General features: G+C 42.3%; 1 protein-coding gene across 1 annotated transcript in view; it reads left to right on the plus strand.

The window, feature by feature from the left end:
* Positions 1-16755, plus strand: part of LOC106604178 (vinculin) — a 47645-nt gene that overhangs the window by 7979 nt on the left and 22911 nt on the right. Inside the window, exons 2-8 of the mRNA XM_014198597.3 lie at positions 6455-6525; positions 7894-8044; positions 10837-10945; positions 12929-13051; positions 13558-13718; positions 14383-14473; positions 14671-14818. Coding sequence (XP_014054072.1) covers positions 6455-6525; positions 7894-8044; positions 10837-10945; positions 12929-13051; positions 13558-13718; positions 14383-14473; positions 14671-14818 — 854 coding nt within the window. The remainder of the gene's footprint in view (positions 1-6454; positions 6526-7893; positions 8045-10836; positions 10946-12928; positions 13052-13557; positions 13719-14382; positions 14474-14670; positions 14819-16755) is intronic.

Below are 16755 nucleotides of genomic sequence, written 5' to 3' on the forward strand. Positions count from 1 at the left end.
GCTAAAGTGGAGTGATGTACTATTACTCCACTGTTAAAAACAGTCCATGAAGCATAGAATAGTCTGGATCTGACCTAGGATCAGTTGTGTGCATCAACTGATCCTAGGTCAGATCCAGACTATTCTATGCTTCATGGACTGTTTTTAACAGTGGAGTAATAGTACACAGTTTTTAGGTCAGCTTCTACTCTTTATGCACTGTTACTACTGTGGAGTGAGGGCTCAATACATTACACAGATCCAAGGTCAGCTGGATACTGCAATGAACCTAATTGGACTGTTATTACTGTGTGGAGTTAGTGATACATTACACTTGGGGTGTGACATTTAAATACCTAATGAAACAATGCTAACAAATCCCTAACCAAATTTAAATCATAGTGCAGTTATCACAAAACTACCACTAACAGGTCCCGATCATCATCATAAAGGCTAAATATAAATTAAACAAATACCTAACGCAACAATGCTGTAAGTAGGAGGAGATATGCATCTTTCAAATTATTTGCCACGAATATAAAGCTCTCTGCACGTCATCACCATTAACAGTTGAAAACATTTCAGTGAGTGAGACAGGGAAGCGTCAGCATCAATGTCCTGTATGGCAATATTTTGAAAAGTTAAATGAGAAGGGGATGAAATGCTAACTGGAATCTATGAACACGCTGTCATACATCACTGCAACAAGCCATTGATGAGAAGTGGGACATGAAGTCCCATGTATTGACAACTGAGAACATGGAGGAGAGGCACACAACAGAACCTAAAACGGCCTCCCGAGTGGCGGAGTGGTCTACTAGAGATCCTGGTTCGAGTCCAGGCTCTGTCGTAGCTGGCCACGACCGGGAAGACACATGGGGCGGCGAACAATTGGCCTAGCGTTGTCTGGGTTAGGGGAGGGTTTGGCCGGCAGGGATGTTCTTGTCCCATCGCGCACTAGCGACTCCTGTGGCGGGCCAGGCACAATGCACGCTGACACGGTCGCCAGGTGTACGGTGTTTCCTCCGACACATTGGTGCGGCTGGCTTCCGGGTTAAGCGGGCATTGTGTCAAGAAGCAGTGCGGCTTGGCTGGGTTGTGTTTCGGAGGACACGCGGTTCTCGACCTTCGCCTCTCCCGACTCCGTATGGGAGTTGCAGCGATGGACTGTAATGACCAATTGGATACCACGAAATTGGGGAGAAAAAGGGAATATAAAAAATGTAATAAAATAACCTAAAACAGCATTAATAACACCATTGCTGAGTGGGTGGGGAACAGCAGTAAGGTGAGCGGTGTCTGGTAGGTAGTCGTGAGTGCAGTAGATTAAACTGCATTGCCCCCTCGTGGTCATACGCAGGACCATATCTGCATTGTGAATTCACATAATTGTATGATTTTTTTTAAACGTTGAAACAAAAATAATGGCAGTTTAAATATCTCATTGTTTTTTTTTACATTGACACTCATCATAATCTACCTGTCTGGAGTCGACAGAATGAAGAGTGGGACTTCCACAACTCCCTGTCCTCCATTGCAGATACAATCTCCTCCTCCTCCAGTCCCGTGTCACATTTGTGCTGGTCCACATATGTAATCTCTGGCCTGTCTCTGCGAGTTGGAACCATGCAGTGGTTGCTAGAGGATCAGATCACTTGCTGGAGTGTCCTTCTGCCTGTAAACATGTCTGGTAAACAACAGTCTTTTCTGTGTATTATGGCATGTTACTGTGGAATGATCAATACATTGATTACACTGATCCTAGGTTAGCTAGAGAGTGTTCTGTCCTAACTGGACTGCTACTACTGAGGAAAGCAGGGATTTCTGTCAGCAACTACAGAACTAAAGTTGATTTTACACAGCTTCAGATTGGCGACATTTGCGGGGAGTTGACCCACAGTTGTCCATCCCTGGTTTACATGATCTTGGCAACTCCTCGACAACAGATGGTTCATTACCCTAACGAGAAACTTGTATTTTGCGACATGTGGAAGGGGTTTAGATTTTTTTTTAAGGACACACATACAGTACACACGCATATGCACCACTTACTAAATTAAATTATATTGAGTTTCCTTTCCGATCTGAGGGTTGCTCAGTGTTTATTGACCCTGTGGTACACGCCTCCTCCCGCAGTACGAAGCAGGCTAATGCTAAATCCAGAAACCACTCAACATTAATTATATATTAAAACGGCTAATCGACGCTAAAAGCACTCAGTGTGTTTGTGTCCGTGCGTTCCTGTGGTCCTGGGGTCCAGCAAAATTAAGACAATTTATACAATTTTAAAACATTTCAATACATTCATAGATTTCACAACACACTGTTCCCTCAGGTCCCTACTCCACCACTACCACATATCTACATTACTAAATCCATGTGTATGTATATGTGCATATGTGTCACAACGTCCACAGAAGGTGGCGCCTCTCCTCGGTCGGGCGGTGCTCGGCAGTCGTCGTCGCCGGCCTACTAGCTGCCACCGATCTGTGTTTCAGTGTCTGTTAGTTATGTCTGTTTTTTGATTGCACCTGTTTCATGTTTGTCATTAGTGGGGGGGTATTTAGTCTGTCTGTGTTTAGTTAGGATTCGTGTGGGATTGTTCTTTGTTACGTGTGGTGTTATATTGTTTGGTTTATGACTTATTGTATAGGCATTAGGGTTGCCGGGCTGCGCCCCGTCTGCCTTTTTGAGCGGAGCTTCTTTTAGTCTTTTTGACTGTTGTGCTCCCAGCCGTACATGGATTTTGCCCTTGGATTTATTAAATCAAGTTTGTTCCAACGGACCTCAGTCTCCTGCGCTTGACTCACCCTTAAAACTGTTCTATTCGCCCGTGACAATATGTACATGTGTATGTATAGTGCATATGTACATGTGTATGTTAGTGCATATGTTATCGTGTGTAAGGGGGGAAAAAATGTATGAAATGAATTGAAATGTATGCATTCACTACTGTAAGTCGCTCTGGATAAGAGCGTCTGCTAAATGACTAAAATGTAAATGTAAATGTATGTGTGTGTGTGTGTGTGTGTGTGTGCCAATGTTTGTGTTGCTTCACAGTCCCCACTGTTCCATAAGGTGTTTTTAAATCAAATTTCAGTTTCTAGATGTGGAGTAGAGTTCCGTGTAGTCATGGCTCTATGTAGTACTGTGTGCCTCCCATAGTCTGTTCTGGACTTGGGGACTGTGAAGAGACCTCTTGTGGCATGTCTTGTGGGGTATGCATGGGTGTCCGAGCTGTGTGCCAGTAGTTTAGACAGACAGCTCGGTGCATTCATCATGTCAATACCCCTCATAAATAAAAGTAGTGATGAAGACAATCTCTCCTCAATCTCTCCTCCACTTTCAGACAGAAGAGATTGACATGCATATTATTAATATTAGCTCTCTGTGTACATCCAAGGGCCATCTGTGATGCCCTGTTCTGAGCCAATTGCAATTTTCCTAAGTCCTATTTTGTGGCACCTGACCACATGACTGAACAGAAGTCAAGGTGTGACAAAACTAGGGCCTATAGGACCTACCTTGTTTATAGTGTTGTTAAGAAGGCAGAGCATCACTTTATTATAGACAGACTTCTCCCCATCTTAGCTACTACTGCATCAATATGTTTTGACCATGACACCTTACAATCTAATGTTACTCCAAGCAGTTTAGTCATCTCAACTTGCTCGATTTCCACATTATTTATTACAAGATTTAGTTGAGGTTTAGGCTTTAGTGAGTGTTTTGTTCCAAATACAATGCTTTTAGTTGTAGAAATATTTAGGGCTAACTTATTCCTTGCCACCTGCTCTGAAATGAACTGCAGCTCTTTATTGAGTGTTGCAGTCATTTCAGTCGCTGTAGTAGCTGACGTGTATAGTGTTGAGTCATCCGCATACATAGAAACTCTGGCTTTAATCAAAGTCAGTGGCATGTTGTTAGTAAAAATTGAAAAAGCAAGGGGCCTAAACAGCTACCCTGGGTATTTCCTGATTCTAACTGGATTATATTTGATAGGCTTCCATTGTTCTGTTAGACAAGTAACTCTTCATTCACATTATAGCAGGGGGTGTAAAGCCATAACACACATGTTTTTCCAGCAGCAGACTATGATCAATAATGTCAAAAGCTGCACTGAAGTCGAACAAGACAGCCCCCACAATCATTTTATCATCAATTTCTCTCAGCCAATCATGTCATTTGTGTTAGTGCTGTGCTTGTTGAGTGTCCTTCCCTATAAGCACGCTGACATTCTGTTGTCAATTTTTTTTATGTAAAATAGCATATGTTTGTGCAGTCTTTTCAAAAACGATTTTTTTTTTTAAAGTTGTCATTTCCATTATTACGTTAGAAAGGAAAAATTACCATTATGGATGTTACACCCTCTGTATGGATGTTATAGTCTAAAATGGACATTCAAATCTTAAAGATTTTGTGATTAAATTCTATCATAACACATTTGTTGTCATCTGGAACGTTTCTAAAATGTCAGCAGAAGTCATAGTACCTTAGGACGATATAATTACAGGTAGCCTGAATACCGCATAGGCTAAGGCCATACACCACACCCTAATAGGGTCATTTTTTCTCTTTATAGGGCCACACAAGGACAGGCCAAAAATATTTTGGGTATGAGATTGTTCTGGAAATTCTCACATAGAAACATTATTGGGAGGAAGACTATTTGACATGCTTTTTACATGTCACTTTTACAATATTTTGGGCCCTTTTTAGACCTATACTTGCCTCCTGTAAGACCCTGTGATCAGTAAACCGTACATGATACAGACATCATCTTGGTGTTATTATACTCCTTACAGTGTGCTCTCAAATATTGAGTATTTCTAGATACAACAATAAAAATAATAATATTAATATCCCAAAGGCAGCCTTTTTGATGTTATTTTTATAAACATTTTTTTTACATATTGTTCGGAACAATATATTCTTCAAACATGTCAAATTTCCAAAGTGGGCTCTCTGGTACTTTTGAAGACATAACCCATTTTATACATAGACATTGACAATATAGGTCATTAACCATTCAGCAAATCACCAACAGAGGGAGTTTGAATCCATTTTCCCATTCACTTTTTTGGTGGTGCTCATTAGTAGAAAGCCCACTCTGAAAAGTTGCTGTACTTGTACAGTTTATTGTTTCAAACAATGTCTAAGAAACTCAAAAAGGGTACTTTTGAAATGTACTTATCGAAATAACGTTTTTAATTCAAATATGTCAGTCATTGTATTAATATGTTGGTAGCCGGTTTATAAAAGCAATAAGGCGTAGTTGGTTAAAATATGTTTAATAATCTACATTTATCAATCTGACTCCAATTTAATATAAAGGTTTATAGACACACTATTTTAGCAAGAGACCCTTTTCGTGACTAACAGGTCTAGCCATGCAGCAAGCTTGGGCATTACCAGACTTGACACAAAAAAAATAACACGTGTTTAAAATGAACCTTTATGCAATTAACAAGAGACTAGACACAAAGAGCTGTTCTAGCATTAGATTAATTGAGTCAGTTTTAAGCAGAGGTGTCAAGTTGATACCTCAAGAATACAATGTGTGTGTAATTAACTTAATGAATAGGAATTGGCCAATTCTAATTTATGAAAGTAGTCAATAAAAGAGGTACTCTATGAACGAGGAATGCATTCACTCAAATCAACTAATAGATGTATTAGTCAAGAATAAACGAACTCTCAAACAATAACAGTGTACATGGAAGACATTATACAGCATAAAACAGAGTAAATTACTATCAACTAATAAGACTTCAGAGATTAACCTCTAAGAGAGAAGATCTATGTGTGTCTGTACACAAAGGAGGCACATGAAAGTCTCCTGTACTTCGTGGGAAAGTCCCGCCATGTGGAGAAGGTGCAAACACAGCTGTGCCTTGCTCTTTTAAGTGGTAAAACACAATACATTCTCTAGATAATTCCATGAAGTGTGATTGACCACACGCTGGTCTCCCACGCCAGCAAGTCGCCAATGTAGTCTTCATCACATTCCAGGATGGCCATCCTCTCTCCCCTACAAAGGCGCCTTCACGTTGTGCCTAAAAACAGTCCTTGGCCATATACCACACACCCTCATGCCTTATTGCTTAAGTATAGCCCAGGAGGTGTTTACATGGCAGCCATAAAGCTATGTGATGTAATTTTCAAGGGTTCATGATGTTTAGTGGTTGAAATATCGATTGCCAACCTGTCTTTATTTCTGTACACTGAGTACACCAAACATTAGGAACACCTTCCTAATATTGAGTTGCACTGTATACTCAGTGTAGTTCTAGTGCTGTATATGCTGCACTACATTACTCATGTATCCCTGCTGTTGATGCTTTGATACTGACACACCAATCTACTGTACACTGTCAACCCCTCTTCCTGTTCTTATATGTGTGTGTGTGTGTATGTGTATTCTTGCATGTGTGCGTGTGGTGCATGCATGTGTGCGTGTGTGGTGTGTGTGTAGGTGGGAAAGGAGACTGTTCAGACCACAGAGGACCAGGTGATGAAGAGAGACATGCCTCCCGCCTTCATAAAGTGAGTCACACCTCTTACATTGACCTCTGATCTACTCCTGACCCCCTAACCTCTAACACTAACTATTGGGACTGATTTCTAGGGGTTTGCAGTGTGTACTCTTCAGCCAAACGGCAGCATTCATTGATCAGTAAAGTACCAGAGAGAAACACAAAAACCAACAGGACAGGGGGACTGGAGGGCTGAGGTTTACACTCCATGTCAAATCAAACTTGATTCATTCTAACAAAGTCTAATTATACATATTTTATACTATCCCCTTTAGCCTTGGTAGCCTTCAGCTTCAGAGGCCTTCTGTCTTTATAGTTTATAAATTGTTTAGTAATGATGCCCTTCTCTTGTGTCAGTGAGTGATGTTGCTCTCTTCTCCGCCCATCTGGTCTTTTTGTATCTGCGTCTGTTTCTATCTCTCTCATCGGTGGAGGAAATAATAATTATAATTCGTTTTAGGTTTGCTTAGCAGGATGTGAACTCTGTCTGTGTTGGTGATGTAATTTAATAACAACAGGCCTGACTGGACTGTCTGATTTGCTTGAGAATGCTCTGCCCAGAGGTGTATACTGTAGCTGTGCTCTGTCTTCTGCTGTGAGTCAGTCTATCAGTATGTTAGTTCTGCTGTGTGGTTCTGTCTGTCTGTCCGGAACTCTCCTGTGGGGTTCTACTGACTGTCTGATCTGATATGCTCAGTGTCCAGAGGAGAGTGAGCGTAAATTAGACTAGGACTCTGTTACTCAGCAGTCCTGCTGCTACCTCTCTTTCTTTTTCACTCTCTGTCTCTTCTCGCTCCTGGTGACTGCTGTAGGAGTAAAGTTTTTAGATCTCTTCACATGAGAAGTCCACAGCGCAGTCCCACGCAGACACACACACACACACACACAAACTGGCACTGGATCATAAATATCATACTCAGTGCTCAGCAGGGGTTATGAGGGAATGTGAACCCTGCTATATTTAGTTCTCTTTGCAGAAAATTGATACTCTGGCCAATGAGGGCTCAACCCATTGATACTCTAACCAATGAGGTCACAGGAAGGCCCTGTTCCAATAGTCTTAAAATCCTCCCTCCTTACCTTTCTTCAACCCGTACTTTATTCTTCTTTATCCGTCTTTCATTGCTTCCTTCCTTCCATCCTTCCTTCTCTGGGCTGTCAATAATAATTAATGTTATATATCCAGTACTGTAAGTAAATTGTTCTAAGTTGTATCTATGTTCTAACAGAGAGGAAAATGTCTGTTTTAAGAGGGTTCTATGGTCTGTGTTCTAATAGGGTAGAGAACACATGTTGTAAGCTGGTTCTATGGTCTATGTTCTAACAGGATGGAGAATGCGTGTGTTCTGAGCTGGTTCTATGGTCTGTGTTCTAACAGGGTGGAGAATGCGTGTTCTAAGCTCGTGCAGGCAGCTCAGATGTTGAAGGCGGATCCCTACTCGGTTCCTGCCAGAGACTATCTCATTGACGGTTCTAGAGGAATCCTGTCTGGAACCTCAGACCTGCTGCTCACTTTCGACGAAGCTGAGGTGTGTGTATGTGTGTGTGTGTGTGTGTGTGTGTGTGTGTGTGTGTGTGTGTGTGTGTGTGTGTGTGTGTGTGTGTGTGTGTGTGTGTGTGTGTGTGTGTGTTGGCAGCAGTGTAATAGGCATCACACTGTTTCATCACCAGCTGCCCTGCTACTGAACGACCACAACTCCCCTCGATTACAAGACTTACATCACAAGACGCACACACACACACACACACACACGCAGGGTTCAAAAGGACAGATGTAGGTACTTAAAAGCGGTACTTCTGTTGTGAAACTGTTTTTACAATCACAAGCAACAACATCCTTTAAGTCAAACTGTGTCCTGATTCTCAACCCATCTCCTAAAGTGTGCACTTGCAAGCATTGGCTGGAGGGAGTTTTCACCACTGTTAAATCTATGGAGAATTGGTCAAAGTGAAGAGGTCCTATTATACTGTACAAAAATATAAACGCAACATGTAAAGTGTTGGTCCCATGTTTCATGAGCTGAAGTAAAAGATCCCCAAAATGTTCCATACGCACAAAAAGCTTATTTCTCTCAAATTTTGTTTACATCCCTGTTAGTGAGCACTTACATTTAGATTTACGTCATTTAGCAGACGCTCTTATCCAGAGCGACTTACAAATTGGTGCATTCACCTTATGATATCACTTCTCCTTTGCCAAGATAATCCAGCCACCTGACAGGTGTGGCATATCAAGAAGCTGATTAAACAGCATGATAATTACACAGATGCACCTTGTGCTGGGGACAATAAAAGACCAATCTAAAATGTGCAGTGTTGTCACACAACGAGGCTCAAGTTTTGATGGAGTGTGCAATTAGCATGCTGACTGCATAAATATCCACCAGAGCTGTTTCCAGGGAATTTAATGTTAATTTCTCTACCATATATCAGGTATGAAGGTAAGACCCAGATGCAGACATCGTCGAATTAACAATGGTTTAATAATCCAACAGGGGCAGGCAATAGACAGGTCAAAGCAGGCAGGGGTCAGAAAACCAGAGGTGGGGCAATGGTACCGGACTGCAAACAGGGTCAGGGTAGGCAGAGGTCAATAGTCTAGAGGTGGGGCAAAGTTACAGGTCGGTAGGCAGGTTCAGGGTCAGGGGTAGGCAGAGTGGTCAGGCAGGCGGGGTCAGAGTCAGGACTGGCAAGGGTCAAAACCAGGAGGGAGAGAAAAAGAGAGACTGGAAAAAGCAGGAGCTGAGACACCAAAGCACTGGTTGACTTGACAAACAAGACAAACTGGCAACAGACAAACAGAGAACACAGGTATAAATACATTGAGGATAATGGGGAAGATGGGCGACACCTGAAGGGTGGTGGAGACAATCACGAAGACAGGTGAAACAGATCCCTCCAACGTTGTTTTAGGGAATTTGGAAGTACATCTAACTGGCCTCACAACCGCAGGCCACGTGTAACCACACCAGCCCAGGACCTCCACATCCAGCTTCTTCACCTGTGGGATTGTCTGAGACAAGCCACCCGGACAGTTGATGAAACTGTGTGTTTGCACCGAAGAATTTCTGCACGAACTGTCAGAGATCGTCTCTGGCAAGCTCATCTGTGTACTTATTGTCCTCACCAGGGTCCTGACCTGACTGCAGTTTGGCATCATAACTGACTTCGGTAGGCAAATGCTCACCTTTGATGGCCACTGACATGCTGGAGAAGTGTGCTCTTCACGGATGAATCCTGTTTTCAACTGTACGGGGCATGCTTTTTCTGATGTCAACGTTGTGAACAGAGTGGCATAAGCTACGGACAATAAACACAATTGCATTTTATCAATGGCCATTTGAATGCACAGAGATAGCGTGAAGCAATCCCGAGGCCCATTGTCGTGCCATTAATCCGCCGCCATCACATGATAATGTGATGCATGCATGATGCGTGTGTTGCGTGCATGATAATGAACGGCCCCATGTCGCAAGGGTCTGTACACAATTCCTGGAAGTTAAAAATGTCCCAGGTCTTCCATGGTCTGCATATTCACCAGACATGTCACCATCCATTGAGCATGTTTGGGATGCTCTGGACCGACGAGTACGACAGCGTGTTCCAGTTTACGCCAATATACAGCAACTTTGCACAGCCATTGAAGAGGAAATGGACAACATTCCACAGACCACAATCAGCAGCCTGGTTAACTCTATGCAAATTAGATTTGTCGCGCTGCATGAGACAAATAGGGATCACACCAGATACTGACTGGTTATCTGATCCACGGCCCTATCTTTTTTTAAGAGGTATCTGTGACCAACAGATGCATATCTATATTCCCAGTCATGTGAAATCCATATATTAGGGCCTAATGAATTTATTTAAATTGACTGATTTCCTTATGTGAACTGTAACTCAGTAAAATCTTTGAAATTGTTGCAAGTTGCGTTTATATTTTTGTTGGTCAGTCCCGTTGGGTGTGCTGTGGTGTCACACTGCTAGATGGGTTAAGGGTTAGAGCCAGGGGGTTAGAGATAAGGTCAGGGTTATGGTCACCTCTACTGATACCCCAACAACCGGACGCTTTTGGACGTTAACACTCCATCTTATCTCCTCCATTGCAGAAGAGAACCTCCCCCAACAGTTTTTTTTCATCGCATCAAGACCAGTATGTAGAGGATCTAGTTTCAGGCGTTTATTTTCCGCCTGCTATGTTATGTTAAGGTTATGGTTAAGAGTTGCTGTAGCTTAACTAGATGCTATCTGTTGTGTACATGAAAGCTCATCCAAGTGTGTGTATTTGTGTGTGTGTGCATGTGTGTTTTACTTTTTTTAGGTGCGTAAGATCATTCGTGTGTGTAAGGGGATCCTGGAGTATTTGACTGTAGCTGAGGTGGTGGAGACCATGGAGGACCTGATCACCTACACCAAGAACCTAGGACCAGGTAACCTCACCTGTAGGCTCTGACCCTTAACTTCTATGGGCTACGTGGGACGCTAGCGTCATAATTCAACTTTCTCAAACATACAACTATTTTACACCATTTTAAAGATACACTTCTCCTTGATGTAACCACATTGTCCGATTTTCAAAAAGGCTTTACAGCGAAAGCAAAACATTAGATTATGTTAGGAGAGTACATAGACAAAAATAATCACATAGCCATTTTCCAAGCAAGGACATGTGTCAATAAAACCCAAAACACAGCTAAATGAAGCACAGACCTTTGACGATCTTCATCAGATGACACTCCTAGGACATTATGTTACACAATACATGTATGTTTGTTCGATAAAGTTCATATTTATATCCAAAAACAGCATTTTACATTGGCGCGTGATGTTCAGAAATGTATTCCCACCAAAACCTCCGTTGAATGTGCACATCAATTTACAAAAATACTCATCATAAACGTTGACAAAATATATAACAATTATTTAAAGAATTATAGATAGACTACTCCTGGATGCAACCGCTGTGTCAGACTTTAAAATAGCTTTAAGGAGAAAGCACATTTTTCAATATTGTGAGTACATAGCTCAGTCATTACAGCGACCTATACAGACACCCGCCAAGTTCGGGGCAACCTAAACTCAGAATTAGTATTAGAAATATTCTCTTACCTTTGCTGATCTTCGACAGAATGCACTCCCAGGACTGCTACTTCCACAAGAAATGTTGTTTTTGTTCGAAATAATCCATATTTATGTCAAACTACCTCCGTTTTGTTCGTGCGTTCAGGTCACTATCCAAAGGCATAACGCGCGAGCGCGGTACCAGAGACGAAAAGTCAAAATGTTCCATTACCGTACTTAGAAGCATGTCAAACGCTGTTTAAAATCAATCTTTATGGTATTTTTAATGTAAAATTGCGATAATATTCCAACCGGACAATAGCATATTCATTCAAGAAGAAAAAGAAGGAACGGCGCCCTTGCGGGACCGAGCATATCCAATCCCTTTGTTGCCAGGCAGTCCACTCAGTAACTGAGCTCCTATTATCTGCCCAGTGACAGGAGAATGCTCAAACCACTTTCTGAAGGCTTTTGACAGCCAATGGAAGCCTTAGGAAGTGCAACATAACCCCACAGATACTGTAGTTTCGAAAGGGACTAGAAAGAACTACTACAATTCTCAGCTCCTCCACTTCCTGGTTGACTTTTTCTCAGGTGTTTGCCTGCGATATGAGTTCTGTTATACTCAGAGACACCATTCAAACAGTTTTAGAAACTTCAAAGTGTTTTCTATCCAAATCTACTAATAATATGCATATTATAGTTTCTGGGCCAGAGTAGTAACCTGTTTTAATTGGGTACGTTTTTCATCCAGCCGTGAAAATACTGCCTCCTAGCCCAGGCAGGTTAACCTCTGAACTAACCTCTAACCCTGATCACCTATACAAAGAAACTGGGACCAGGTGACCTCACCTTAAGCCTCTGTCCCATAACCTCTGACCTCTAACTCAGCGGTTTCCAAACTTTTCTGTTCTGGGAACCACCAAATCACCATCAAAAGTTCATGAGGACCACCATTTGTGGAGTCTTTTTATTTATTTTATTTAGCCTTTATTTAACTAGGCAAGTCAGTTAAGAACAAATCCGGGGTAGGTCAAATTTAGAGTATTTTTTCTCAGTGAAGGTAATTGATTAGAGCCCTATTATTATTAACAATTTGACTTGTGAAAAGTAACGTAAAAGTAACGTTAAATTGCTTAGAATACCATTAATACTGTTATTAATTTTGGAAGAAAAAAAATATTGACAAAATAAAATAAAATCTCTTAAAAAATGTGGACCACCAGACCCCAGGTTGAAAACCTAACCTGACCTCTAACCCTGATCACCTACACTAAGAACACCAGGTAACCTCTGACCATGAAGATAGTTGGTTCAGGATATTTTTCACTCCATGTTGTGATTGGCTACAGGTATGACTAAGATGTCTAAGATGATTGAGGAGCGACAGCAGGAGTTGACCCATCAGGAACACAGACAGATGCTATTCAACTCCATGAACACTGTCAAACAACTACTGCCTGTACTCATATCAGGTCGGTCGGTCTGTCGGACTGTATGTCTGTCTCTCTCTTTCTCTCTTCCTCTCTCTCTCTGTTGGTGTTTGTGTGTGAATTTGTGAATTTGTTCACCTCCATGAACACTGTCAAACAACTATTGCCTCTTCTCATATGAGCTCTGTCTCTCTGTGTTTATTTGTGTGTGTCTGCCTGTCTGTCTGTCTTCTCTGCACACTCTTCACACACACAGCCGCCCAGTAGATACCAGAGTTGTCATAGCAGCACTGATAATTGCAGTGGTAATTAGAACTTGGCTCTGACAGAATGACTCCCAGCCCACTATTTCTCTATACACACTCACTCAGGCTCTCATTCTCTCAAAGATACACACACACACACACACACACACACACACACACACACACACACACACACACACACACACACACACACACACACACACACACACACACACACACACACACACACACACACACTAGTCCATGTACTCTGCAGTAATCCTCATCTCTCTCTCTCACCAGCCATAAAGATCTTTGTAGCGACTAAGAGCACACACAGTGCTGGGGTGGATGAGGCAGAGAGAAACAGATTCTTTACGTTTGAGAAGATGAGTGCTGAGATTAGTGAGATCATCAGAGTCCTACAGCTTACCACCTGGGATGAAGACACATGGGCCAACAAGGTACACACACACACACACACACACACACACACACACACACACACACACACACACACACACACACACACACACACACACACTTCACCCCCTGACTCCCCTTCCAGACACACACTAGTCTCTGGTAGTATCTCCCTTCCCATGTTCCTCTACACTAGACGCAGCATTTCCTAAACCAGGGGTGTTCCTATCCAGGTCTGGTGGTCTGCTGGTTTTTTCTTCCTGGTAATTAATTGATTGACCAGAGAGTCCACTCGCCTGGTTTTCCAAATCTGAATTAGTCCCTGAATAGAGGGTAGGGTGAACATCAGCAAGTACTATTGACCTTCGGAACTAGATTGGAATAACCCTGTCTTAATGCATACTTCACTTTCTCTGTTTAGTTTCCACTCTTTTCTTCTGTTGGGCTTCTGTTATAACTATTTTCTTTTTATTTTCTTTTTACTCCCTTCATTCTTTTCCTCCCTGTAGAAGGTAAGCCTGTCTCTTTCCCCTCTGCCATGCTGCAGTGTGTGTGTGAGAGAGAGTGAGAGCGTGTGTGTGTGTGTATGCGTGTGTTTGCGTGTGTATGTCTGTAAATGCTGTGTGAGGAGAGTGGGAGCGTGAGTGCATGTGTGTGTGTGCATGTGTGTGCGAGTGTATAACTGCTCTCTTTGTGTCTCTCTAGGACATGGAGTGTATGAAACGTTCTCTGGCGGTGATAGAGGCTAAGATGGCCCTGGCAAAAGGCTGGCTCAAAGATTCCCATGGACAACCAGGTACACACACACACACATATCCTATCCATAATCCTATCCGCCATGGTCTTGTGATACAGTCTACCCAAATACCTGCCTGCCCCATCATCCTTATAGTGACGTCCTCACAATACTAGCACTGCACTCCTTATGATTAATTCATTGTGTGTGTGTGTTTGTGTGTGTGTGTGTGTGTGTGTTTGTGTGTGTGTGTGTAGGCGAGCCTGGGGATGTAGCGGTGCGTGTGATATTGGATGAGGCAGGGAAGGTAGGAGAACTGTGTGCTGGAAGGGAACGCAGAGACACACTGGGAACAGCAAAGACTCTGGGACAGATGACCGATCAGGTCACAGAGCTACGTGTCAGGTACTGTGTGTGTGTGTGTGTGTGTGTGTGTGGTGTGTGTGTGTGTGTGTGTGTGTGTGTGTGTGTGTGTGTGTGTGTGTGTGTGTGTGTGTGTGTGTGTGTGTGTGTGTGTGTGTGTGTGCTTGTTCGTTGTTATAATAACCATGTATAAGCCTTTCCAATCTCGCATGATAAGGCTTACATTATGTTATGTAGGGATGCACCGATATTACATTTTTGGCCGATACTGATATCTGATATTTTCCTTGCCAAAAAACCCGATACCGACATACAAAAAATGTGCGGCCCTTTAAGCATTCTAGAAGATAAATAGTTGAAACATACACACACTGACTAAAATGTTATTTTGTTGGCATTTACGTATGTCCCCATTACCAGTAAAACATAATCAAAACCTATTCTTTCACGTACTTGCTGTGCTGTATCGTTGTTCATTGTTTCAGTCGTTTCATTCTCCAGGATGAAACCAGGATTTCATCATACATATCAAGCAGTGAAGTCTCAGCTCTGTCTGTCCATGGCCTCTTCTGTCATGGGTCCTCTTCGTTGGTGCGCACTGTCACTGTATCCGTTTCCATCTTGTCCAGCTGTGTCTGTAACATTTCACATAAACCCTGTTTCTTGTCTGCATCGAAGTAGCGGTCCTTGTACCTAGCATCAAGCATGGTGGCGACACAGTAAAGAGGTTCAGAGAGAATGCCACTGAATCGCTTGTTCACAGCCTCTAGTAGACTACCTTTGCAAGTTTTAACCCCACGGTCTGTTGGCAGTTTTGTTGAGCAGGCATTTTAATGCCATGACAGAGAGTATCACGTCTGCTGCAGACGCAGTTGATGAGCTTATTTCTCAAGTCAGTTGTTCGAATGGAGCTAAGAGTGTGTTCATGTTTCCAAGTTTCAAACATGTTCTCAAATGCCATTGAAATGGCAGCAGCGGTATGAGAACCAGCACATTCTTGAGCATTTCCTCAGTACAAAATCCTCATTGACCCACTGTGCATGCTCATGGGGTTCACATCGCTGGTTCAAATGTCAGTCATGAAGCTAATAGCAGTGACAACCATAGCAAGTAGCTCATGGATGTGCGTTTCAACAATACTGTGTAACTAGGACAAAAAGGCTTCTCTACAGTTTTTACCCCCAAGCCATAAGACCCCAACCCCTTTTTTACGCTGCTGCTACTCTCTGTTTATCATATATGCATAGTCACTTTAACTATACATTCATGTACATACTACCTCAATTGGCCCGACCAACCAGTGCCCCCGCACATTGGCTAACCGGGCTATCTGCATTTTGTCCCATCCACCCACCACCCGACAACCACTCTTTTATGCTACTCTCTGTTTATCATATATGCATGCATAGTCACTTTAACCATATCTACATGTACATACTACCTCAATCAGCCCGACTAACCGGTACCTGTATATAGCCTCGCTACTGTTATAGCCTCGCTACTGTATATAGCCTCGCTACTGTTATTTTTCACAGTCTTTTTACTGTTGTTTTTATTTCTTTACTTACCTATTGTTCACCTAATACATTTTTTTGCACTGTAAGTAAGCATTTCACTGTAAGGTCTACATGACAAATAAACTTTGATTTGATTAACTCCGGTAGGTCAACATCTGAAAAATATTGCCTACTTGATAATGTGTACCGAGGCTCGAGGTGCTCGACCAGTCGGTGAAAGCCAACATCATCCAAGACAGAGAATGGTTGATTGTCAAGAGCTTTTGTTCTAAATAGTCGCTGCACATCTGGGGGTGATGTACTTTCAAATGAGTAATTAGGTTTGTGGTATTGAAAGATTTCACTTTCTCCCCTTCTTGGGAAATAATAGTAGCACAAACGTTGCATATGGCCTTTTTGTTATCTTCCTTTGAAACTTCAAAATAGATCCACATAGCAGACATTGTGGGCTAGGTTAGGAAT

This window comes from Salmo salar, chromosome 01 (assembly GCF_965601325.2).
Source record: "Salmo salar chromosome 01, fSalSal1, whole genome shotgun sequence".
Classification (NCBI taxonomy): domain Eukaryota; kingdom Metazoa; phylum Chordata; class Actinopteri; order Salmoniformes; family Salmonidae; genus Salmo; species Salmo salar.